At 42.2% G+C, this 26,713-nt stretch overlaps 1 protein-coding gene across 1 annotated transcript in view; it reads right to left on the bottom strand.

Annotated features, from left to right (window-relative positions):
- The window catches only part of LOC118360190 (myosin-binding protein C, cardiac-type-like), a 46,115-nt gene extending 22,925 nt beyond the window's left edge, over positions 1-23,190 (bottom strand). The window contains 16 exon segments of the mRNA XM_052483512.1: positions 2,706-2,872; positions 4,442-4,547; positions 4,750-4,874; positions 5,233-5,235; positions 5,463-5,595; positions 5,855-6,024; positions 7,627-7,686; positions 9,398-9,446; positions 9,628-9,745; positions 9,957-10,105; positions 10,262-10,339; positions 10,679-10,807; positions 14,265-14,402; positions 14,405-14,512; positions 14,515-14,568; positions 22,997-23,190. Coding sequence (XP_052339472.1) covers positions 2,706-2,872; positions 4,442-4,547; positions 4,750-4,874; positions 5,233-5,235; positions 5,463-5,595; positions 5,855-6,024; positions 7,627-7,686; positions 9,398-9,446; positions 9,628-9,745; positions 9,957-10,105; positions 10,262-10,339; positions 10,679-10,807; positions 14,265-14,402; positions 14,405-14,512; positions 14,515-14,568; positions 22,997-23,021 — 1,612 coding nt within the window. The 5' untranslated portion in view covers positions 23,022-23,190.
- Between the last annotated feature and the right edge of the window lie 3,523 nt (positions 23,191-26,713).

Raw genomic sequence — 26,713 nt, 5'->3', positions numbered from 1 at the left:
ATAAACTATTGTTGCGAGGCGGGCCAGACACCAGACATCATCTTTAAATTCAACTACACGCAACACCCCCTGAGCGACACACAACAAAATAATACACACAAGATACTTGTGTATTCAGAGGTTTGTGCTTAGTCCCCTCCTGTACTCCCCATTCACCTATGACTGCATGGCCACGCGTGACTCCAACACCATCATTAAGTTTGCAGAAGACACAACAGTAGTAGGGCTGTTCACCAACAACGAAACAGACTGCAGAGAGGAGGTCAGAGACCTGGCAACCTCTTCCCCAACGTGAGCAAGACAAAGGAGCTGATCGTGAACTACAGGAAAATAAGGGCCAAGCACTCCCCCATTCACATCAACGGGGCTGTAGTGGAGCGGGTCGAGAGCTTCAAGTTCCCTCGTATCCACATCACTAAGAAACTATCATGGTCCAGACACACCAAGACAGTTGTGAAGAGGGCACAATGACTCATATTTCCCCTCAGGAGACTGAAAAGATTTGCATGGGTCCTCAGACCCTCAAAAGTATACAGGAGCACACTGCAACACACACACACACGGACACACACAGAAAACACACACACACACACACACATGCATATTGACGCCACACATACATTCACATTCCACCACACTCCACATACGCTGCTGCTGCTCTCTGTTTATTATCCCTACCTACATGTACTGTACATATTGCCTCAAATCTGCGACTAACCCGTACTCCTGGACATGTACTCAGTACCGGTACCCCTTGTATATAGCCTCATTATAGTTATTTTATTGTGTTATTATTTTTCCTTTTGTCCATGTAGCAGAAAATTATTACTTCATTTTTAAAAAACCCTGCATTGTTGTTAAAGGGCTCCTAAGTAAGAATTTTATGATAAGGTTGTATTTGTACTTGGCCCATGTGGAAAACAAGATGTGATTTGAATTTGTTTTGGTTTAATAAAAGTACATATACAAACATACATGTCTGTTTATATACAGTACCAGTCAAAGGTTTGGACACAACTACACACTCAAGGGTTTTTCTTTATTTTTACTATTTTCTACATTGTAGAATAATAGTGAAAACATCAAAACTATGAAATAACGCATTTTGGAATTATGTAGTAACCAAAAAAGGCTATTTGACCAAGAAGGAGAGTGATGGAGTGCTGCATCAGATGACCTGGCCTCCACAATCACCTGACATCAACCCAATTGAGATGGTTTGGGATGAGTTGGACCGCAGAGCGAAGGAAAAGCAGCCAACAAGTACTCAGCATATGTGGGAACTCTTCAAGACTGTTGGAAAAGCATTCCAGGTGAAGCTGGTTGAGAGAATGCCAAGAGCGTGTAAAGCTGTCATCAAGGCAAAGGGTGCTACTTTGAAGAATCTCAAATATAAAATATATTTGGATTGTTTAACTATTATTATTCTATTCTATTCTATTATTCTAAAATGGTAAAAATAGAGAAATACCCATGAAGGAGTAGGTGTGTCCACACTTTTGACTGGTACTGTACATCTACATCCAAAAGGTTCCCCAAAAAATTGCAGGTCTAACTTTAGGACAGCAAAACCAATGTATGCACTCTGCAGCTCTTGACATCAATGACAGAGCATTTATGGCCATGTTAGGATTGTAAAACTTAAGCTGATGTTTAGCTAAGAGATGGTGGAGAATGGGTGTTTTTAGACGTCATGATGACATGGCTAAGGTTCTGTCACAGTTGAAAATGCTGAAGTGACGTTGTTAATTGATGGTTGATGTTCAATCACGTAATGGTTTAAATTAATGTTGTTATTTAACTTTTGTCCTACGTTCGTTTTCATTGAATGGTCATCATCCAACGTCTCTACCACGTCTCCTGTGGGTTGATTCCCTATGCTCGCTGGAATAGGACAACATTTTTAGTTTGCTGTATTCCCTATCTTTTTTGAATATCCCTAGAAATATACACCTATTGGCACGAATTAGATATACAGAAGAAATTAAACACGCAGTACAACGGGACAGAATATATATATATGACCTTCAATTGTCTATATGTGTCTTTGTCTGTCTCTGTCTCTCTCTCTCTCTCCCTATATATATATATATATATATATATATATATATATATATATATATATAGAGAGAGAGAGAGAGAGAGAGAGAGAGAGAGAGAGAGCGAGAGAGAGAAAGAGAGAAAACAGAGAGAGAAAACAGAGAGAGAAAACAGAGAGACAGAACCCATACAGAGAGACAGAGAGAGTGCGAGAGAGAGAGAGAGACAGAGACAGACAAAGACACATATAGACAATTGAAGGTCACCTGCGCCAGCCTGTACCCATCAGATAAAATATATGGGCCATGTCTTCTAACTTTAGCTGGTATTTAAACATACTTGTGTTTGTGCTGTAACCTAGACATAGTGACATGTTTGATGGCGTGGGCAGCCATGTTTCAAGGTTAGGCAGAACAGGGGCTTGCTTGGAGTGACAGGAACATAAGAGTAGGCTGGGTCTCGGTGAAGGGTGAGGAAGATTATTCACATTGTTTTTTAAAATCTTCAGCCCAGTACTATAGTTCAAAGATGACTTTGTCTGTCTTTAAACTGGACATGCTTTATGGACTGCAGGTGGTTGGACCCCCGGATACTAGCTATGATGTTCAACATTGTTGAGCAGAGATGTATTTCAATCTGTTGTGTTGTCTGACGTGAGCACTTACCCGACACCATGAGTTCAGACATAGATTCACCACCATTGGTTTTAACTGTGTAGTGGCCACAGTCCTCCTTAGTTGCCTCATTAATGATGAGGACGTGCTTGCGCCCATCTTTCTTGAAGCGGTACTTGAAGGACTCATCCCTTGTCAGCTCCACACCATCTTTCTCCCTGCATAGACAGAGCACCACATGAGCACTAGCAGTATCAAATTCTTCATTATTGTCTGATTAATTGAATCTAGATTCGACATCAACATTTCTATATATATATATATATATATATATAATAAGCAGCACTATATAAAGACTATATAAACAGTCACTATAACAGGTGTCACTATAACAGCTTTGATTTGAGACAGTATCTAGTGAATGTGTTACAGAGTTGCCGATGTAACACTGTCAGCCATTTTGCATTTCAAATCGGCACTGACAAATGTTCTCAATATGTCACTTTTCTGAATGGTCATCACTTTACCACAACTATTTAATTTTCACCAATGAAGGCACCGTTGCACAGGTATTAATTAACAGTGGTATCATTGCAATCTGATACTGTATGTTTGCCCAAAGAAACAAATTGGCGGATAGATATTTATTTATGTGCCCATGGTTTGGCCCAATTCCAGGAACAACACAATATTTTATTTTGGATGGGTGACCATCATTCACGATTGCTTTCCCGCTAAAGGACAGGGGGCGTGCTAACAGCCCTGTGTGGCTGATAATTTACTGCATGTTGTGATATCCACCCTAGCCCTGTGGCAGATATACTGTGACTGAGATACTGTGGCAGAGACCCTGTGGCAGAGACCCTGTGACAGAGACATTGTGGCAGAGACTATGTGGCATAGACACTGTAATATATAGCCCAGCCCTTTGGCAGAGACACTGTAATATATAGCCCAGCCCTTTGGCAGAGACACTGTAATATATAGCCCAGCCCTTTGGCAGAGACACTGTAATATATAGCCCAGCCCTTTGGCAGAGACACTGTAATATATAGCCCAGCCCTTTGGCAGAGACACTGTAATATATAGCCCAGCCCTTTGGCAGAGACACTGTAATATATAGCCCAGCCCTTTGGCAGAGACACTGTAATATATAGCCCAGCCCTTTGGCAGAGACACTGTAATATATAGCCCAGCCCTTTGGCAGAGACACTGTAATATATAGCCCAGCCCTTTGGCAGAGACACTGTAATATATAGCCCAGCCCTTTGGCAGACACACTGTACCTGAGACACTGTGACAGGAAGGTCAGCATCTGTCTGTCAATCAGGTAAGTCACAGCCTGGGGGTGACTAACACGTTAAAGCCATGAGCGACACAAATGCCATCTACCGGACATGTGAGGAATGTGCACCATGCAGCGCAGACTCAAAAACTACATCTGTTTCAAGTCTTACAACCAGAATAATGTTATCCTCAAACCAAGATATGATGTGTGGATTAATTCTAACAAGGAAAACACAAAATACAGCTATTTCCTATATGAAACCTAATGTACCACAATGTCACCATATTAGTTATTACAGCCATCTGTTGTGTCTATCCGAGTTGTTGTGAAGTGACGTAATGTGAACAGTATGCCAGACCATGCTTTTGATGTCCTCGGTCAGGGACTTGGCACTTTGTAAATCTTAAAATACTGTCTGGTATGGCACCCATTGTTAACCTCCTCACACCTTCTATGGTATGGAAGTGAGTTTGATTTGTGGGTTGAGGGAACGTCTTACCATTTGACTGTAGCCCCTTCTTCTGACACCTCACACTCTAACTCCACCCGCTCACCCTTCATGACCATCTGGTCCTCCAGATGACTTGTAATAGTGACAGGAGGCTCTGCAGACACACAGAGAAAGAAACAGTAAGAACCACCATTATACCACCAGGCACTTTAGCAAATAATCATATTTGCCTTGTTGTGTTATGATGCTATCTTGATCATCACGCAGGCACAAATATAATGTCAGTGTGAAATGCATTCAAACGAAACATTGATGTTGGACCATTGATTTTCCACTTTCAGTTGTCTCACATGCACCTTTGACGAAGAGCTCTGTGGTGCACTTCTCATCTCCGACCACACAAGTGTATGTGGCATCGTCTGACAGTGAGCAGTGGTTGATGGTGAGGTATCGCTTGTTGCCAACACTCTCAAAGATGTACCTGGTAGATGGACAAGAACCTTCATTATCCACTCAATTATTCACTAGCACCTTTCATAATAAAATAAATGTTCCTTATTGACAGATATAGACAACATTAAAACCACAATAGCCTTCTGTGTAACACTCTTCCTGTTGATGATACATTGTATAGATAGTTGGTAAATTGGTTGATAACAGTTTAACATCAGTCATCATCATGTTTTCAGAGTAGACAGCAGTGTGGAGACCCCAAAAAGCTTCCATATTTACAATGGTTGACAGTCGTATTCCTTTCTAGCTTATTTCAGCCCTTTGCTACTGTTGGTACCTAGCAAAACAATCTCAGATGTGCTGCTTGAAATGATGAAAGCACTTACTTGCTGTTCATGAAAGGTCAGTAAGATCAGCACAGTCCATCCATGTGTTGTGTCGGGGGAGAGAAGAGGAACGTTAGCATGACATTATACAGCAATCTGAGAGATAGCTAATTGTATTGTTGAGTTGCTGAATAAACATGTGTTGTACACACATTTGTAAGAGATGGTACATCAGTAATTCATTCTAATTGAATGCAAGCTCAGAAAACCCTTTTTATTCTGATGGCTACCTTCCAGTTGATTGAATCTCCTGCCCATTCTTCAGCCATTTTACATCTACGTCTTCATTGGCCACCTCAATGCATAGTTTCATTTTATGCCCTTTTTCTACCTGGTAGGCAGGGTCCAGCTTCTTTAGGAAAACTGGGATTTGGAGACACAGACACGTGAGCAATTACTTTTCCTATAGTTAACAATACTGATCTGCAGAGGTAACATTTAGCTGTAAATACAGATACAGTAGCTAGCTTCTACAATGGAGGCTTGCATGGAGGGATGACTGAAGGGATGAATACCTAAATGGGTATTTGCAGTGTCCATTTTAGGGCTGGTTCAATCTCAGGATGCATAATGTATGAGCTGAAGGATAAGTGTTGGTTTTCACAAAAATAGAGATACCAACCTTCACTCTTCTTTTCCTCCTTCTTCATCTTCTTCAGCCTCTTCAACATCCCACGCAGGTCTGTTATGCCATACTGGAAGGCGATCTTCTCATACTCACTGGCTGGAGCCTTCTGAAGGATTTCCCATACATCCTCATCAGGCTCATTTTTCACCTGGGACTTAGAGGCACTGGCACAGAAAGAGGAGACAAGGGGACAAGGTAAGGCACTGTCTGAAGCCTTATCACTTAGCACTTAGCATTATCATTAGGCTACATTACTGACCATGCACAGTAACAGTTAGGTCTATCCATGCTCAATAGGCCTACTTATACATTTTCTTCATTACTCGCAATTTTCCATTACAATTTTCATTTGCATTCAGGTTTCACTCAAAAACTCATTGCAGTCTTCACATAACAGTCAGAACGCATATTATTACATCGACAATAATTGTTTCTTGCCGATGACCTGGTGAACCTTTAAAAAAACTGCTGCACTCATTCCGAAGCAGAACCCAAGCGACAAACGAAACAGATTAATACACACATCAAATATGATTTGCAGTACCCAAAATCGAATTATAGCACCCTAGAACCCACCCATGAAGACCACAAACAAGCGCAACAACTACAACAAATATAATTTATGCTGCAATAGTCTGCAGACATACAGAAAAGTGTCATAGCTATTGTAAAATATTGAAAATGAATTCCGATTAATCAGAATTATATAGAACATCAAATCCCAATAATTGATACTGCATTATGAACTTAGAAAAAAACATTCACATTTTCAACAAACAAGAGACCCTAAAACAATGTGCTTGCCAGTATAGGTCAATGCATGACATCAAGGTAAATGCCAGGGCATGAAATCCACTAGACTAGGAGATGGGTTTGACATTAAGGGACTGAGTGAGATGGAACAATGTTTGTGTGTGATGGGGCGGAAATAAACCATTGCTTTGAAAACAGGCGGAGTTGTGACTGGATATCGAAGGAAGGTCTGGAGAGTCAGTAATGACTCATTGTGATGATGCAGTGACACTCATAGGGAAGAAAGAGATGCAGACCACAAAGTGTTGTGAAAGCTTCTATTGTATTCAGATGTGTGCTAAATTCCCTGCACTCTTAGAAGAAAATGTGCCATCTACAACCTAAAAGGGTCCTTTTGCTGTCCCCGTAAGATAACCCTTTGAAGAACCCTATTTGGTTCCAGAGAGAACCCTTTTGGGTTCCATATATAACACTCTCCACAGAGGGTTCTACATGGAATCCGAAAGTTTTTTTTACCTGGATCCAAAAGGGTTTTACCTGGAACCAAAAAGGGTTCTACCTGGACCCAAAAATGGTTATCCTATGGGGACAGCCAAAGAACTGTTTTGGAACCGTTTTATCTAATAGTGTAATGTGTTCTAGCTTGTGTGGTAGAAGTGACAGAGTCTTCTACAGGGCATGAGGTATGTGAGTGTGCTAGGCAGAAGTAGTTTGGGACCAGTGTGAGATTAGCAGGAGGACTCAAGATGCATTGTGAGTAGGCAGCAAGACTGATCTGAATTCAGGTTAGTGAAAAAGTAACTGGGAAAACATTACATTTACATTTACATGTCCATTAATCCAATCTGTTGGGTAAACTAGTAGTAGTCACTTACTCTCTGTATAGGGAGGGGGACAAAGAGAGATGGACACAGTGAGATAACATGCCCAAGAGAAACAAGCTGACTGATTTGGAAAATAATGATGTTACTCAACTTTTTGTTCTGAAATAATCAGAGATAATTCACACTCACCTTTTCTTCAACAAGGCACTGAAGTCCAACTCTCCTGCTTCCTCACTTCCATCCACACTGCTGTAGAAATATCAGCGCCAATAACACAATGTCAGTACCCTATCAAAGCAATGTATTCTGACAGTTTGGTTATCATCATCAACATAAGAGATGAGCGGCACCCTTTAAAACAACATCAAACATGTTGTCCCCCACGAATGATGCCAAAATCTAAATCCCCATGAAATCTGCATTCCACACTGATCAATGGGACGAGGGATCTCAGGGAGAGGACAGCCGTTTTAAATGTGTCTGGAAGTGTTCATCTCCTCCCTCTGATCTCTGAAGCGATCAGGATTAAACGAGGGCCTGGTGGTTTATGTGGTAGAATTACAACACACGGCGGTGACTTCCTCCAGTGATATCTCTCATCCGACAGCCCTGGAGAACCAGTGCCACAGAAAAGCCTGTGTGTCTTAACACATCCTGGCACTTTCAATGCCATCAAACCAGGGGCAAGACCAAAACTCACTATGTCGGCTCACTGTTTGTGCAGCTGGCTCCGCTGTTTTGATAAAAGACCCCGTGGTAGATTAGAGAGAGAGTTTGAGTGACATATAAAGTTGGTGTGCTGATAAGCTGCTTGTTAACCCAGCCTATTGTACTCTCTCACCTCCAGACCAGAAGCTGGTTCTGTCAAAGTTGACACAATGACAGTGTTCAAGCTGTCAAGCTAAAGGATGACCCAGTGTATTTAACATCTATGGTGGTCTCTTTAAAAGATGAGGTCAAACCTTGTCTCTTTCACACCATGGCCGTCTTCTCAAAATTCAGCAAAGAAGTTACATATTTCCATAAACTGGCTCTGTTTGACCCAAAAGGAAAGCAGAGAAAAAGAGGGACTGAAACGCTTTCCCTGAAGTCTTTTTGGTAATCAGAGGCCCCAGTGTTTGGATATGAACCCCCAAGTTGCAGCAAACCCTCACTACCTTCCTGACAGTACACTTCTCTTCCTAGTAGCTCCACTCCTGACAAGTTGGCATTGCCAGATAGTTATTTCTCTCACATATCCAAAGGACTGTAAAGATACTATTACACCCCATTTACCTATTGTGTATTGGCACATACTGTATACAAAAAAGAGAAGCATGTAAATAACCATCCAACAATATGCACAGACTGCTAGTTTGGGGCTGTCTAGAAATGCTTTAGATAATACCATTGTACAAAGTTGATTTGCGTTGTTTTGTTGATACAGCTTGCTAAATAACAACTTGATATACTTTTCCTTTAAGCCTTCTCACTTTCTCTCACGCACACACACACACACACACACACACACACACACACACACACACACACACACACACACACACACACACACACACACACACACACACACACACACACACACACACACAAACACACACACATGAGTAGAGGCTGCTGAGGGGAGGATGGCTCATAATCATGGCTGGAACAGAGAGAATGGAATGGCATTAAACCATGTGTTTGATGTATTTGATACCATTCCATTTATTCAGCTCTATCCATTACCTTGAGCCAGTTCTCACCAATTAAGGTGCCACCAACCTCCAGTGACAGACACAAACACACACACACACAAACACACACACACACACACACACACACACACACACACACACACACACACACACACACACACACACACACACACACACACACACACACACACACACACACACACACACACACACACACACACACACACACACACACACACACACACACACATTTTTTCTTAGCTTACGTGCGCCTGAAAGCTGCCCTGATGTCAAACCCTTCCACAGCCCGGGCCTCTGAAACATGATAGAATAATCAGTTCTCTTCTCTATCATTGATTTTTATACCACAGGTACTATAGAAAATAACTGATATTTACTGTATGCTTTAGCAAGGAAAGGCACTAAGGAGAAAATAAGAACAATTGTAGTTTCTGTTAAGCTGCCCCTAGTGATTGTATTGTGTGGGGGCACCCACCATGCACAGTTAGGTCAAAGTTGCAGCTGTCAAACTTGTCCCGGGATGACACCTCACACCTGTAAGCTCCAGCGAAACTGGGCTTGGCTGCAATGATCTGCATCTCAAAGGTGTAGACCTGAAAACAAAGGTAAAAATTCCTGGTAATAATAATGTCAGCCAAAACCATAAAACCTCTGAAATCTTTTGCAAGGCGACCTCTAGGACTTTCCTGAACAACTTTTAACAGCTCATTGCAGTGTCCAACCTGTTCTTGTATCATGATGTTCAGAACTGTACATTGGTGACAACAGTATGTAACATGCTCATGCATGGGACAAAAGTCTAACCTTAGAGTTACGATCATAAAGCTCCTTGAGCTGCAGGTTCTTTCCAGACTTGCTAGCCAGGTCCATCCACTTCCCCTTAAACCACTTGATGGTGGGCTTCTTCAGCAGTGAAGCAGCATTCACTTTAGCCACAAAATTAATGTTCTCACCTGGACAGAACAGTAGGGATACATGCCTTGACATGCCCATAACATCTTTATGAATGGCTTGCATGAATGGCTATGATCTCTGGGGTACTGTTCCTCACTAAGTTGCTCTGGAGGAGAGTGTCTGCTAAATGGCTAAAATGTAATGGTGTCACTCACCCACAGCGACCTCCCCACTCTGGGGTTTCTCTGTAAACAGGCCAGTGAGGTCTGTCTTTGTGTCAGGGGCTTGACTTTCTGAGAAGGGAACAGGAAAATGTTAAACAGGACAAAGCAAGGGAGAAGCCGGGAGCAAGTAAACTACCAAGGATAGTTATACCTATATCTGTTTTTTGTTGGGGGGGTTTCTACACAGAAGCTCTGTGAAGGCTGATACAAAGCTAAATTGTGATACTAGCAAGTGCAGTGCACAACTTTTTCAGTGAAGTATCTTACAATGTCTCCATTGTCATGCATTGTGACCCTACAACATCACCACAAGCGTGTATCCAGTAGCTCAAAGGATCAGTGGAAACAATCTGTAAACATTGGTCTAACCATCAAATCCTGGAGTGTCATGTGGCTGTATATTGGCACCTGGCTGAGATGCTGCTGGTGTAGTGTCCGCTGCTGCAGGGGTCTCTGCTGGGGCTGGGGCCTCCGCTGGAGCTAAAGTGTCTATAGCAGCTGGATCTGGAGCTGCTGGGTCCCCACCCTGGGCTTCCTCTGGTAACAAATAATTTACCATGAGAGACTCATAGAACTGAATGTTTCTCGGACTGTAGGCCACACACACTGAGTCTACAAAACATTAGGAACACCTTCCGAATACTGAGTTGCATTACACCCCCCCGAAGGACCCCTGAAAAACTCAGATAATACTTTAATTCCACTTGACTCACATTTTAATTGCATAGACAATCCTGTGAAATCCACAATATCAAAAGTGTCACACAAGCAGGAAGATGGCATGCTTGGGGGAGGCATTCATGCAGGAACCAATGAGATGATCGGGGGGGCATTATGCAGGAACCAATAGGATGCTCAAGGGGTTACATTTTGTAGTGAAGCTTAGCCTTTGCATATGTTCTCTTAACTCATAAAATGTCTTAACATTTGAGAGCGCTTTGTTTCCGTAGGCACATGTTTGATGTTGTTTTCCCAAATTGATAAACATGTTTGTTAAATCTGTTACATATAAACGTACAGTAACATTGCACACATTTTGATTAATGTTTGGTATGCCTACGATATGTTGTTGCATTTCATTGACTATTTCTTCACCTCTAAGTGGGCACAATGTTTATAGAGCATATGGACTTTTGCAAGACTCACAAGGCAAGAGATCATTTTATTTCCATAAAAAGTGTTTGTTAGCTGTTTGTCCATGGCGCTCCCCATCTGTTTCAAATGTGCAGTAGTCAATGAGAGTGTTCAATTTGGTTAACAAAAAATGGAATTGCTCATTTGCTACGTGTGGCTTATTTGATTGAATAGAAGTTCCGTAATGGTTAGGTTGTTACGAATGCATTACGAATGCACTAATATGAGTGAATGCACGTGGCATTTCGGCAACTTTGAAAAAAACAACTTTATATCAGTTGTGCCTGTTGTCATAGAGATCGATAGATGACTCATCATGGATATAACCCATTTTAACATGGACATTGCCATTGAGGGTTCCACCATTTTAAATGTGTCAACAAGGTGGAGATTCCTAAGAGTTGGGAGCAATCAGCCAATAAAGAAGAAGAAAATGGTTTACTTTAAAATGGAGACAGCCTCAATGGCGCTGCCCAGATGGTCACAGACGCTATAATGGCACAGATATACAGTATATCTCTATGGCCTGTTGTTCATACAAGTATCTTCCCTCTCATTGGCTAGAATGGTTCCACCTGATCTCACCTCTTCCTGCCTGCCTCCCTTCCATCTTTAAAGGACATGTATTTCCATTGTCGGAGCGGTCAATCGACTATCTTGTCAATATAATAGACAATCTTTTGGTAGATGGCTCTGAGTGGGCCTATCTGTAATGTATTTGTGTGCGGGTGCATTCTAAGAATGCAGAATACTTAGAATACGTGGACAACTACAAATACTTAGGTGTCTGGTTAGACTGTAAACTCTCCTTCCAGACCCATATCAAACATCTCCAATCCAAAGTTAAATCTAGAATTGGCTTCCTATTTCGCAACAAAGCATCCTTCACTCATGCTGCCAAACATACCCTTGTAAAACTGACCATCCTACCAATGCTCGACTTTGGCGATGTCATTTACAAAATAGCCTCCAATACCCTACTCAACAAATTGGATGCAGTCTATCACAGTGCAATCCGTTTTGTCACCAAAGCCCCATATACTACCCACCATTGCGACCTGTACGCTCTCGTTGGCTGGCCCTCGCTTCATACTCGTCGCCAAACCCACTGGCTCCATGTCATCTACAAGACCCTGCTAGGTAAAGTCCCCCCTTATCTCAGCTCGCTGGTCACCATAGCATCTCCCACCTGTAGCACACGCTCCAGCAGGTATATCTCTCTAGTCACCCCCAAAACCAATTATTTCTTTGTCCGCCTCTCCTTCCAGTTCTCTGCTGCCAATGACTGGAACGAACTACAAAAATCTCTGAAACTGGAAACACTTATCTCCCTCACTAGCTTTAAGCACCAACTGTCAGAGCAGCTCACAGATTACTGCACCTGGACATAGCCCACCTATAATTTAGCCCAAACAACTACCTCTTTCCCAACTGTATTTAATTTATTTATTTATTTTGCTCCTTTGCACCCCATTATTTTTATTTCTACTTTGCACATTCTTCCATTGCAAAACTACCATTCCAGTGTTTTACTTGCTATATTGTATTTACTTTGCCACCATGGCCTTTTTTGCCTTTACCTCCCTTCTCACCTCATTTGCTCACATTGTATATAGACTTGTTTATACTGTATTATTGACTGTATGTTTGTTTTACTCCATGTGTAACTCTGTGTCGTTGTATCTGTCGAACTGCTTTGCTTTATCTTGGCCAGGTCGCAATTGTAAATGAGAACTTGTTCTCAACTTGCCTACCTGGTTAAATAAAGGTGAAATAAAAAATAAATAAAATAATAGTTGTAGGTGGCCTTCCTGCGAGGACGTCAATATTATGAAGGATTCGACTGTGAATTAAATAAGTTCTGATGATTATTATGTCTGCTTTAGACTATTATTCACACTGTAGGCTAATTAATGAATATGCATTTTACATGACCAGTTATGGGTGAACTATCATTTTGACAGAGGTATGTCCCAGGGGGAGCTAAGAGAATGTAATCGCCTGTTTGTTTCTTCTATTTTTTGGGGGGCAGTTTTGGTAATTGTTAGGAGGCTGATGTGAGCCTGTTATACCCTAACCTGAGTCTGGAGTAGACCGATTTGCCTGTCTCTCGGCATTTTCTTTTTCATTATAAGTGTTATGAGAAGTTTGGAAATATCTATTTTGGATTACTTTGTCAATATTGGCAATTGAATGTCTGGATCACCATTGACATAAATAAAAGCATAACTTCTGCACCTGGAACCTGCCTGCCTCTTGCAACATTTCTGCCCTTACCACTGCCACATTTGTCTACACTTATCTTGCAAATATTTCCATTTATCAACTTTGAACGGATCAAGTTTCCATGTGCACTGTGTTATCTCCTGTCAGATGCCTCTTGTGACTATCTATCCTGAGCACTTGCTGCTGTGGTTACTCATGAAGAAACAATATGTTTGTGCCAGGCCAGGGTGAAGGTTATCAGGGAGGGTTTTATGTGAATCACAGCAGCCCTGGACAGGCTGGAGCTGCTCCAAGTCTGAGCTCTCCACAGCCACTCTCTCTCTCTGACCCCAGGCATTTTATCCAACCACACACAGCTCCTACTGCCAGGCTGAAAGGGTTGCTGGGTGGTCAACTATGAAGGTAATGTTACAGTACACACTGTGCTCTGTGCTTGATGAAATGAAACATACTGAGTAATTGTCTAAAACAGACTGTGATTGAGGTGATAACAAGCAGCAGTGCAACAAACAGTGCTCAGTGTTCAAAACACATGTTTATGGTGTTTGGTGGCCTCTGTGCTCGGTGCTCCTCACACTGTGCTCATAGGTGAGTATGGCTCTGGAAAAAGGTCTACATCCTAACAGACTCCCACCTTCCTTCTCCTTCACTTCCAATTTGACTTCCTCCATGACTTCTTTCTCTTTCACCTTTAGGTCAAACTTGACTTTTGACCCACCGGCAATCACTGCATAGGCAGTGCTGTCCTCCTTGGTGACTGCTTGGATGGTAAGTGCTTGTTTCCATCTGCCTTGATCACATACTTGTCGCCAGAGGCAAGGTCCTTTGTGTTGCTCTGCCTTCTCACCTTCGCATCAGACTTCCCTGCCTCTGTCTCAAAACCACTGTTGCCCCTTCCTCTGCCACCTGAGTCTTTGGTTTCTTGGCAAATGTTGAGACTCGAGAGGGAGGGATGGGTCAGAATGAAATAATTCAGTTTAAGATGCCCAGTTTGTCATGGATTTTTGCAGTAAATTGTGATGTAAAGCCTTTGAAGTGCACTAAGATGATACACCATAGCAGTTCCATTATCAAAAGGAAGCTCTTCAGACAAATTACAAATAAGGTTATACAGTGCATTCAGAAAGTATTGTGACCACTTTCCTTTTTCCACATTTTGTTACATTACAGCCTTAATCTAAAATGTATTCAATATGTTTTTCCCCTCATCAATCTACACACAATACCCCATAATGATGAAGCGAAAACAGGTTTTTAGAGATGTTTGCAAATGTATAAAAAAAAATTGTAGGATTCAGACGCTTGGCTATGAGACTCGAAATTGATCATCCTTGAGATGCTTCTAAAACTTGATTGGAGTCCACCTGTGGCAAATTCAATTGATTGGACATGAATTGGAAAGACACACACCTGTCTATGTAAGGTCCCACAGTTGACCGTGTATGTCATAGCACAAATCAAGCCATGAGGTCGAAGGAATTGTCCGTAGAGCTCCGAGACAGGATTGTGTCGAGGCACAGATCTGGGGAAGGGAACCAAAACATTTCAGCAGCATTGAAGGTCCCCAAGAACACAGTGGCCTGCATCAATCTTAAATGGAAGAAGTTTGGAACCCCCATCGGGACCATCGGGTGACCAACAAACCGAAGGTCACTGACAGAGCTCCAGAGTTCCTCTGTGGAGTTGGGAGAACCTTCCAGAAGGACAACCATCTCTGCAACAATCCACCAATCAGGCCTTCTATGGTAGAGTGGCCAGACGGAAGCCACTCCTCAGTAAAAGGCACATGACAGCCTGCTTGGAGTTTTCCAAAAGGCACCTAAATGACTCTAAGACCATGAGAAACAAGATTCTCTAGTCTGATGAAACCAAGATTGAACTCTTTGGCCTGAATTCCAAGCATCACATCTGGCGGAAACCTGGCACCGTCCCTACGGTGAAGCATGTTGGTGGAAGATCGAACATCTCTGGAGCGACCTCAAAATAGCTGTGATTTGACACTCCCCATCTAACCTGACAGAGCTTGAGAGGATCTGCAGAGAAGAATGGGAGAAACTCCCCAAATACAGGTCTGCCAAGCTTGTAGCGTCATACCCAAGAAGACTGGAGGCTGTAATCGCTGCCAAAGGTGCTTCTACAAGGTACTGAGTAATGGATCTGAATACTTATGTAAATGTGATATTCCCATTGGTTTTTAAAATACATTTGCCCCCCCAAAAAACTGTTGCTTTGTAATTATAGGATATTGTGTGTAGATTGATGAGGGGGGGAAATGAAATACATTTTAGAATAATGCTGTAAAGTATCAAAATGTGGAAAAAGTCAAGGGGTCTGAGTACTTTCCAAATGCACTGAATAGAGCCTTAATTGTACCACAGTCTTGAATTCAGTTGAATGAATCTATTGAAATTGATAAATGCTGAAAATGCTGATTTTGTCGTTGCAATCATCTCTGCATTGCAGTGGGTTAATATCAGAGCTATCCAATGTGTTGTTAATGAGAGGTTTTGATTGTCTAATACATTTCTCCTCTCTGTGAGTCGTATCAGGTGTTTTATTACCCTCTAACCAGAGAATGGTTTCCAATCAGCCCATTACATCTTGAATGAAATGACCTCCACATAGAGCAAGATGTCCCTATGGGTTTAAATACAGAATGCATATGTGCCCCACTAATAAATGCACTCAGCAGGCGACCCCAGTCACATTGACACAGGTAGCACAGTAGAGGGATTAGTGAGACTATTTTAGTTGTGAAGCGAGCATAGAAAGAATGTTACACCTTTGCTGGGCTTCCAAGTGTGCTTCTTTTTTCAGGCAAGTGATGACTGGTATCTCCTCCTTAACCTTAACAGTGTATTTATTGGGCCTATTTATATTACATTTCACTCCAATTCCTCCATATAAAGTAAAGTAAAGTAAATCAGAAAAAATATAATATGAGGGTTGAAACATAATTTTAAATAACAGTTATTGTAAAAAGAAAAGGAAAAACAGCAAGCAAGCGAAGCAGCTAGCTAGCATTAGGACCAGGAAGTGTTTACCCAATGAACTTATATTCTTGTTTTATTTCAGTCCAAATAGTTCACCACAAATGATTTCTTCATCAGTTGGGGAATTCAAAACCACTTTGCAGTGCAAAGCATCTTTGTATCAGTAGAGAGACTAATTCTACATTTAAAAGATACTTCAATAAAAATCTGATTTACAGAATAATTATCTGTTGATAGCAGGGTCTTGATGCTAATACTAAATTACTTAGGGAGATCTTGAACACTAGATGTCTTAGTGACATACTGTATCTGAGTAACTGATTCTGGGAGGAGGCTGCATTGTCATCTGATCTGTTGAGTTGCTCTTTCCACAGTGAATGGCAATGCATTCCATGTGACCCAAAAAAGTGGAAAGTAATTTGTCGGGTTGGCATCCTGTGAGGCATTTCTGGATCATCGGCACGAGTGATGTATACACATGAACTCAGTGGTGCATGAGATGATGCACTCTGAATTTAGAACTTTGGCTTACATACACTCCCCTATGTATTTATTTGGACAGTGAAGCTAAAACTTTCAGATAAAATGTTTTATGAGGCGACTGTACAGAATGTCGCCTTTTATTTTGGGGTATTTTCATACATACATATTTTACCATTTAGAAATCAACTTACTTTATGTACCAGTTGCCATACCAGGCAGTGATGCAACTGGTCAGGATGCTCTCGATGGTGCAGCTGTAGAACTTTTGAGGACCCATGCCAAATCTTTTTAGTCTCCTGAGGGGGAATAGGTTATGTCGTGCCCTCTTCACGACTGTCTTGGTGTACTTGGACCATGTTAGTTTGTTGGTGATGTGGACACCAAGGAACTTGAAGCTCTCAACCTGCTTCACTGCAACCCCGTCGTTGAGAATGGGCATAACGGGATTTCTTATAAGCTTCCGGGTTAGAGTCCCGCTCCTTGAAAGCGGCAGCTCTAGCCTTTAGCTCAAGGCGGATGTTGGCTGTAATCCATGGCTTCTGTTTGGGGTATGTACGTACGGTCACTGTGGGGACGACGTCATTGATGCTCTTATTGATGGAGCCAATGACTGATTTGGTGTACTCCTCAATGCCATCGGAGGAATCCCGGAACATATTCCAGTCTGTACTAGATAAACAGTCCTGTAGCTTAGCAACTGCTTCATCTGACCACTTTCTTATTGATCTGTTGCGTCCTGCTTAAATGTTTTGCTTGTAAACAGGAATTAGGAGGATAGAATTATGGTCAGATTTGCCAAATGGAGGGTGAGGGAGAGCTTTGTATGTGTCTCTGTGTGTGGAGTAAAGGTGAAGTTTTTTGCCCTCTGGTTGCACATTTAACATGCTGATAGAAATTTGGTAAAACAGATTTAAGTTTCCCTGCATTAAAGTCCCCGGCTACTAGGAGCACCGCCTCTGGGTGAGAGTTCTCTTGTTTGCTAATGGCGGAATACAGCTCATTCAATTTGTCTTAGTGCCAGCCTCAGTCTGTGGTGGTATGTACAGCTACGAAAAATACAGATGAACTCTCGGTAGATAATGTGGTCTACAGCTTATCATGAGATACTCTACCACAGGCGAGCAATAGCTCGAGACTTCCTTAGATATCGTGCACCAGCTGTTATTTACAAAAATAAACTTAGCAAAAAAAGAAAAGTCTATTTTTCAGGACCCTATCTTTCAAAGATAACTCGTTAAAATCCAAATAACTTCACAGATCTTCATTGTAAAGGGTTTAAACACTGTTTCCCATGCTTGTTTAATGAACCATAAACAATTAATGAACATGCACATGTTGAATGGTTGTTAAGACACCAGCTTATAGACGGTAGGCAATTAAGGTCACTAAAGAGGCCTTTCTACCAACTCTGAAAAACACCAAAAGAAAGATGCTCAGGGTCCCTGCTCATCTGCGTGAACGTGCCTTAGGTATGCTGCAAGGAGGCGTGAGGACTGCAGATGTGGTCAGGGCAATAAATTGCAATGTCCGTACTGTGACATGCTTAAGACAGTGCTACTACAGGGAGACAGTATGGACAGCTGATCGTCCTCGCAGTGGCAGACCACGTCTAACAACACCTGCACAGGATTGGTACATCTGAACATCACACCTGCGGGACAGGTACAGGATGGCAACAACAACTGCCCGAGTTTACACCAGGAATGCACAATCCCTCCATCAGTGCTCACACTGTCTGCAATGGGCTGAGAGAGGCTGGACTGAGGGCTTGTAGGCCTGTTGTAAAGGCAGGTCCTCACCAAACATCACCGGCAACAATGTCGCCTATCTGCACAAACCCACAGTCGCTGGATAAGACAGGACTGGCAAAAGGTGATCTTCACTGACGAGTAGGGGTTTTCTCTCACCAGGAGTGATGGTCGGATTTGCGTTTATCGTCGAAGGAATGAGCTTTACACTGAGGCCTGTACTCTGGAGCGGGATCGATTTGGAGGTGGAGGGTTCGTCATGGTCTGGGGCGGTGCGTCACAGCATCATCGGCCTGAGCTTGTTGTCATTACAGGCAATCTCAACGCTGTGCATTACAGGGAAGACATCCTCCTCCCTCATGTGGTACCCTTCCTGCAGGCTCATCCTGACATGACCCTCCAGCTTGTCAATGCCACCAGCCATACTGCTCGCTCTGTGCGTGATTTCTTGCAAGACAGGAATGTCAGTGTTCTGCCATGTCCAGCGAAGAGCCCGGATCTCAATCCCATTGAGCATGCCTGGGACCTGTTCGATCGGAGGGTGAGGGTTAGGGCCATTCCCCTCAGGAATGTCCGGGAACTTGCAGGTTCCTTGGTGGAAGAGTGGGGTAACATCTCACAGCAAGAACTGGCAAATCAGGTGCAGTCCATGAGGAGATGCACCGCAGTACCTAATGCAGCTGGTGGCTACACCAGATACGGACTGTTACTTTTGATTTTGACCCCCCCTTTGTTCAGGGACATATTACATTTCTGCTAGTCACATGTCTATGGAACTTGTTCAGTTTGTCTCAGTTGTTGAATCTTGTTATGTTCATACAAATACTTACACATGTTAAGTTTTCTGAAAATAAACGCAGTTGACAGTGAGGATGTTTCTGAGTTTACATAGCCCGCCGCCCCTTGTCTTACCAGACGCCACTGTTCTATCCAGCTGGTACAGCGTATAACCAGCCAGCTGTATGTTGATAGTGGTGTCGTTCAGCCATGACTCCATGAAGGATATTACAGTTTTGAATGTCCTGTTGGTAGTGTAATCTTGCGCATAGGTCATCTATTTTATTCTCCAAAGATTGCACGTTTGCTAGCAGAATGGAAGGAAGTGGGGGTTTATTCAATTGCCTACGAATTATCAGAAGGCAGCCCGCCCTTTGTCCCCTTTTTCTCTGCCTCCTCTTCATGCAAATCATGTGGATCTGGGCCTGTTCCCGAGAAACAGTATATCGTTCGCGTCGGGCTCGTCACTCGTTAAAGGAAAAAAAGTATTCTGCCTGTCCGTGTTGAGTAATCACAGTCCTGATGTCCAGAAGTTATTTTTGGTCATAAGAGACAATAGTGCCAACATCATGTACAAAATAAGTAAGGAAATAAGTTCACGATTAACGCAAATAAACAAACAAAAAAACAATCGATTGGGGACATGTAAAACATCTGTGTCATGGCAGATTTCTTCCTCTGAAGAGGTGAAACAAGGATCGGACCAATACGCAGCGTGGTAGGTGTCCATGGTTTTTAATAAGAAAAACTGAACATGAACACATATACAAAATAATAACGTGAACTAACCGAAAAAGTCGCGTGTGACACAAACACTGACACAGGAAACAATCACCCACAAAATACCCAAAGAATATGGCTGCCTAAATATGGTTCCCAATCAGAGACAACGATAGACAGCTGCCTCTAATTGAGAACAAGTCTAGGCAACCATAGACATACAATTTACCGAGATAGGAAACAGCCCCATAAACATACAAAAAGACCTAGAAAGGAAACAGCCCCATAAACATACAAAAACGACCTAGAAAGGAAACAGCCCCATAAACATACAAAACCCCTAGACAAGACTAAACACATAAATCAAAATCAAATCAAATCAAATCAAATTTTATTTGTCACATACACATGGTTAGCAGATGTTAAATGCGAGTGTAGCGAAAATCCCCCATGTCACACTCTGACCTAACCAAAATAATAAAGAAAACAAAGATAACTAAGGCCAGGGTGTGACAATCTGCCTTCTTCTCCAGCTTTATTATAAATACCCTAAAATAAAAGATGACATTCTGTACTGTCGCTTCATATAAAACACTTGATTTCAAATCCAAAATGCTGGAGTATAGAGCCAATATAAGTTTTAGCTTCACTGTCCAATGTGTAGGGGATTGTAAATATGCAAAGTCCATGCAGACTCATTTGGTAACAATAGGCTCCATAATGATCCAGAATAAAATGACAGTGGACTGTATTCAATATAACCTAGCCATGTTTATGTAGTAGCTCTGTTTACACAACTCCTGCCACAGCACATATGTGCATTATTCCGAAAATTTGAATTCTGTGAGAACATTTTACAGGGAAAAAAAGGCTTGTTTATAGGTTGATGCAGAAACACTGCAATGTGAGAGGATGGTTGAACAACTGTCTTCATGAGTTCATGGGGGTGAGTATATAAGTGGTCTGTACTTTTATGTTAATCCTACTGTTGCTCTGCTTTGTAACCAAAACTGGGTTGACCTCTACTGTATGTGTTTTAAAACATTGAAAGACATGCATTGCTTAGCACATGGACCCTTTTCCCAAGGGCTGGAGGATGGAGGAGGGTGTGGTCAAAGAAACACAGTATGGAGACAGCATTACTTTTCTCACACAGGAGGAAGAGGGGGTGTTTCTTCTCTATTTTTAAAAAGGCTTGGAAGTAACCACCAGTACATTGCATTCGGAAAGTATGCAGACCCCTTCCATTTTTCCACATTGTTTTACGTAACAGCCCTATTCTAAAATGGATTCAATTCATTAAAAACAGAAATGCCTTATTTACATAAGTATTAATACCCTTTGCCATGGGACTCGAAATTGGGCTCAGGTGTATCCTGTTTCCATTGATCATCCTTGAGATGTTTCTAAAAACTTGATTAGAGTCCACCTGTGGTAAATTAAATTGATTGGACTTGATTTTTGAAAGGCACTTACCTTGTCCGTAGAGCTCCAAGGCAGGAATGTGTCGAGGCACAGATCTAGGGACGGGTACCAAACCATTTCTGCAACATTTAAGGTCCCCAAGAAAACAGTAGCCTCCATAATTTTTAAATGGAAGAAGTTTGGAACCACCAAGATTCTTCCTAGAGCTGAGCAATCAGTGGAGAAGGGCCTTGGTCAGGGAGGTGTTCCTCTGTGGAGCTGGGAGAACCTTCCAGAAGGACAACCATCTCTGTAGCACTCCACCAATCAGGCCTTTATGGTAGAGTAGTCAGACAGAAGCCATTCCTCAGTAAAAGGCATATGACAGCCCGCTTGAAGTTTGCCAAAAGGCACCTAAGGACTCTAAGACCATGAGATGGAACCTGTTCTGATGGAACCAAGATTGAACTCTTTGGCCTGAATGCCAAGCATCACGTCTGGAGGAAACCTGTCATCACCCCTACGTTGAAGCATGGTGGTGGCAGCATCATACTGTGGGGATGTTTTTCAGTGGCAGGGACTGGGAGACTAGTCAGGATCGAGGGAAAGATGAACGGAGCAAAGTACAGAGAGATGCTTCAAAGGTGCTTCAAGAAAGTACTGAGTGAAGGATCTGAATACTTGTGTAACTGTAATATTGAAGTTTTGTATTTTTTTATACATTTGAAAATCCTTCTAAAAATCTTGCTTTGTAATTATGTGGTAAGTTTTTGCTTTGTAAATATGTGGTATTGTGTGAAGATTGATGAGGGGGAAAAAACAATTGAATCAATTTTAGGATAAGTCTGTAATATAACAAAATGTGGAAATAGTCAAGGGGTCTGAATACTTTTAGAATGCACTGTACACTCCCTTTACAGTTTCAATGGATCAAATAGAGATAAAAACTGCACAGAAGACATACATAGCTAATATGAAGCTGAAGAGGTAGGCATTGGTAAAGTTCACCCTTGTAACAGCAACAACTTTCAAATGTCACCTCTCTGAAATGCAACTGTGAAGACAATAATCTATGACATGAGATGATCAGTGATCAAAAGTCCCACCAGTCCCACAGGTTGGGAGGGATTTGTTATTACAGAGGGAAAAGGGAGAGGAGGTAAAAAAATCCAGTGACGTCTTTAGATAGCAGCTGGAGATGCTGCAGTTAAACAAGATGGAATCTGATCAAGCACACTTACCTGTTTTTTTGACCGGCTCTGGCATCCTGATTGAACGTTTCTTCCAGAAAGTAACCAACAATAACTTACACACTCCTTCCTAGCTCACCCCTTGTGTTTAATAGTGGGGTTCCTGAGCAACCCCTCTTCACAACAGTACCAACCCACCCTCTTTTGTCACGATGTCTAGACCCAATCCCCTTTCTGTCTGGCAATGAGATAATAGACGTGCATCCCCTCATCCCTCCCTATCCTTCTACCCCACACTCACACAACCCCAGACCTCTCTGACCTCCTGCAGACCATATTTCAACCATCCCTTCTCCCGACACCGCAGCTGCATGACAGGCGAGGCGAGGGAGGGAGGGAATGGGAGGTGGGGGGTTAAATTTAGAACCTGAGTCCACCAACGTCTCCTGCTCTTTCTAGATTTGTGCCGCTGCCTGGCCTTGCAAAAAGTAGTAGCTGCTTCAGAAAACAACAGACAGGCGGCTAGAGTAATCCTTTTATCTGTTGGCAGGAATGTGACTGCTTTTCCCCTGGTGAACCAGGACTTCCAGGAATCCTTCCATGGCTGTCCGAAGCCTCGGCTTGGTGGCATAGCGAGGACATGACAGACTAACAGACTGACTGGAGTAAAGTATTATGGAGTGTTAACTGTGGAGGCGGTTGAGCAACCACACCTTAGTGGAGTATTTTGGGATAATAAAGGGATGTCTGACCCTGATCCTTAACATTACATCCTGATCATTTTAGGACTTTTCTTTTTGTGTTTTACCTTGGCCTTGTGTCTGCCCAGTTTTCTGAATTGTCCCAGCTATTATTGCAAACTACCTTATACTTCCTAAAAACAATACAGTAAAAGTCAAATGTTTGGACACACTTAATCATTCCAGGATTTTTCTTTATCTGTACTATTTTCAACATTGAAGAATAATCGTGAAGACATCAAAAATATTAAATGACACATATGGAATCATGTAGTAACCAAATAAGTACAAATATATTTGAGATTTTTCAAAGTAGCCACCCTTTGCCTTGATGACAGCTTTGCACACTCTTGGCATTCTCTCAACCAGCTTCATGAGGTGAACAGGTGTGCCTTTTTAAAAGTTAAATAGTGGAATTTCTTTCCTTCTTAATTGAGTCAATCAGTTGTGTTGTGACAAGGTAGGGGTGGTATACGGAAGATAGCCCTATTTGGTAAAAGACCAAGTCCATATTATGGCAAGAACAGCTCAAATATGTAAAGAGAAACAACTGTCCATCATTATTTTTAAGACATGAAGGTCAGTCAATTCGGAAAATTTCAAGAACTTTTAAAGTTTATTCAAGTGCAGTCGTAAAAACCATTAAGCGCTATGATGAAACTGGCTCTCATGAGGACCGCCACAGGAAAGGAAGACCCAGAGTTACCTCTGCTGCAGAGGATAAGTTCATTAGAGTTAACCGCACCTCAGATTGTGAAGCATTCATTTGGGCTGCTGAGTTCAAGTAACAGGCACATCTAAACATCAACTGTTCATCAAAGACTGCATGAATCAGGCCTTCATGGTCGAATTGCTGCAAAGAAACAACTACTTAAGGACACCAATAAGAAGAAGATACTTGCTTGGGCCAAGAAACACGAGCAATAAACATTAGACTGGTGGAAATCTGTCCTTTGAAAAAAAAAGGTTTTATAAGACACAGGGTTTTCTTTATAAGACACAGACTAGGTGAACGGTTGATCTCCACAAGTGTGGTTCCCACAGTGAAGTATGGAGGAGGAGGTGTGATGGTGTGGGAGAGCTTTGCTGGTGACACTGTCTGTGATTTATTTAGAATTCAAGGCACACTTAACTAGCATGGCTACCACAGTATTCTGCAGCGATACGCCATCCCATCTTGTTTGTGCTTAGTGGGACTATCATTTATTTTTAACAGGACAATGACCCAAACACACCAGGCTGAGTAAGGGCTATTTGATCAAGAAGGAGAGTGATGGATGCTTGTATGCTCTAGTCGGCTGGCCCTCACTACATATTCGTCGCCAGACCCACTGGCTCCAGGTCATTTACAAGTCCATGCTAGGTAAAGCTCCGCCTTATCTCAGTTCACTGGTCACGATGGCAACACCCATCCGTAGCACGCGCTCCAGCAGGTGTATCTCACTGATCATCCCTAAAGCCAACACCTCATTTGGCCGCCTTTCGTTCCAGTACTCTGCTGCCTGTGACTGGAACGAATTGCAAAATCGCTGAAGTTGAGACTTTTATCTCCCTCACCAACTTCAAACATCAGCTATCCGAGCAGCTAACCGATCGCTGCAGCTGTACATAGTCTATAGGTAAATAGCTCACCCTTCTTCACCTACCTCATTCCCATACTGTTTTTATACTGTTTTTATTTATTTACTTTTCTGCTCTTTTGCACACCAATATCTCTACCTGTACATGCCCATCTGATCATTTATCACTCCAGTGTTAATCTGCAAAATTGTATTATTCGCCTACCTCCTCATGCCTTTTGCACACATTGTATATAGACTGCCCATTTTTTTCTACTGTGTTATTGACTTGCTAATTGTTTACTCCATGTGTAACTCTGTTGTCTGTTCACACTGCTATGCTTTATCTTGGCCAGGTCGCAGTTGCAAATGAGAACTTGTTCTCAACTAGCCTACCTGGTTAAATAAAGGTGAAATAAATGGAGTGCTGCATCAGATGACCTGGCCTCCACAATCACCTGACCTCAACCCAATTGAGATGGTTTGGGATGAGTTAGACCACAGAGTGAAGGAAAAGCAGCCAACAAGTGCTCAGCATATGTGGGAACTCCTTCAAGACTATTGGAAAAGCGTTCCAGGTGAAGCTGGCTGAGAGAATGCCAAGAATGTTGAAAGCTGTCATTTAGGAAAAGGGTGGCTACTTTGAAGAATCTAAAATCTAAAATATATTTTGATATACAATATAACTTTTTGGGGGGGGTTACTACATAATTTCATAGTTTCTATAATGTAGAAAGTAGCAGAAATAAAGAAAAACCCTTGAATGAGTATGTGTATCCAAACTTTTGACTGGTACTGTATATGCTTTCATTTTCAACCTTGTTTTATTGCTCAGTCAGTAATAAATGCCGGAGGGTTCACTTAAATCAATCCTCACTGTTTCTATGATTTTGCATTATTCAATTGAATTATTCTAACTATATCCCTGTCCTTTATGTCTCCTTTTCAGTTGTATTTATTAATTGATTTACCACAGAGGAACTGTAGGGGAAATACACTTAAAACTATTATCCGTCTCTTGATGGTGTCCTCCCTGGATACCTCACTTTGTGTCACTTTTCACTGCAGACTGTGCCCTGTGCTCCCATCATAGAGCTGTGTCAGCACCCAGAATTATTTACACCTACAGGCTTCAGCTGCCACATAACTGGGCTGGGGGTGGGTGGATGGTGGGGGACGGGGTGGCCTTGTCCGCTGCCAGTGGGTCCAGTAAAGTCTCCATGGCTGCCCACATGTCTATATATTATCTGGCTCGGCCTCTGGGGTTCTGCGTAGATGGCTGTGATTCCCAGAGGATTTGCTAAAGCCAGCCTGTGATGTGCTGGAACAATGCGAGGATGAGTCGACTAAAACCACATGACATGTGAGAAATAGAAATGCTTTCGAGTTCATCACATGCAGATATGTAACTGAGTCATGCCAACATCCAAACATGCCAACATGCGTTATACAGAGAGCACATAGAGTAC

Source organism: Oncorhynchus keta, chromosome 2 (assembly GCF_023373465.1).
Source record: "Oncorhynchus keta strain PuntledgeMale-10-30-2019 chromosome 2, Oket_V2, whole genome shotgun sequence".
Classification (NCBI taxonomy): domain Eukaryota; kingdom Metazoa; phylum Chordata; class Actinopteri; order Salmoniformes; family Salmonidae; genus Oncorhynchus; species Oncorhynchus keta.
This window is presented reverse-complemented; position numbering and strand designations above follow the sequence as displayed.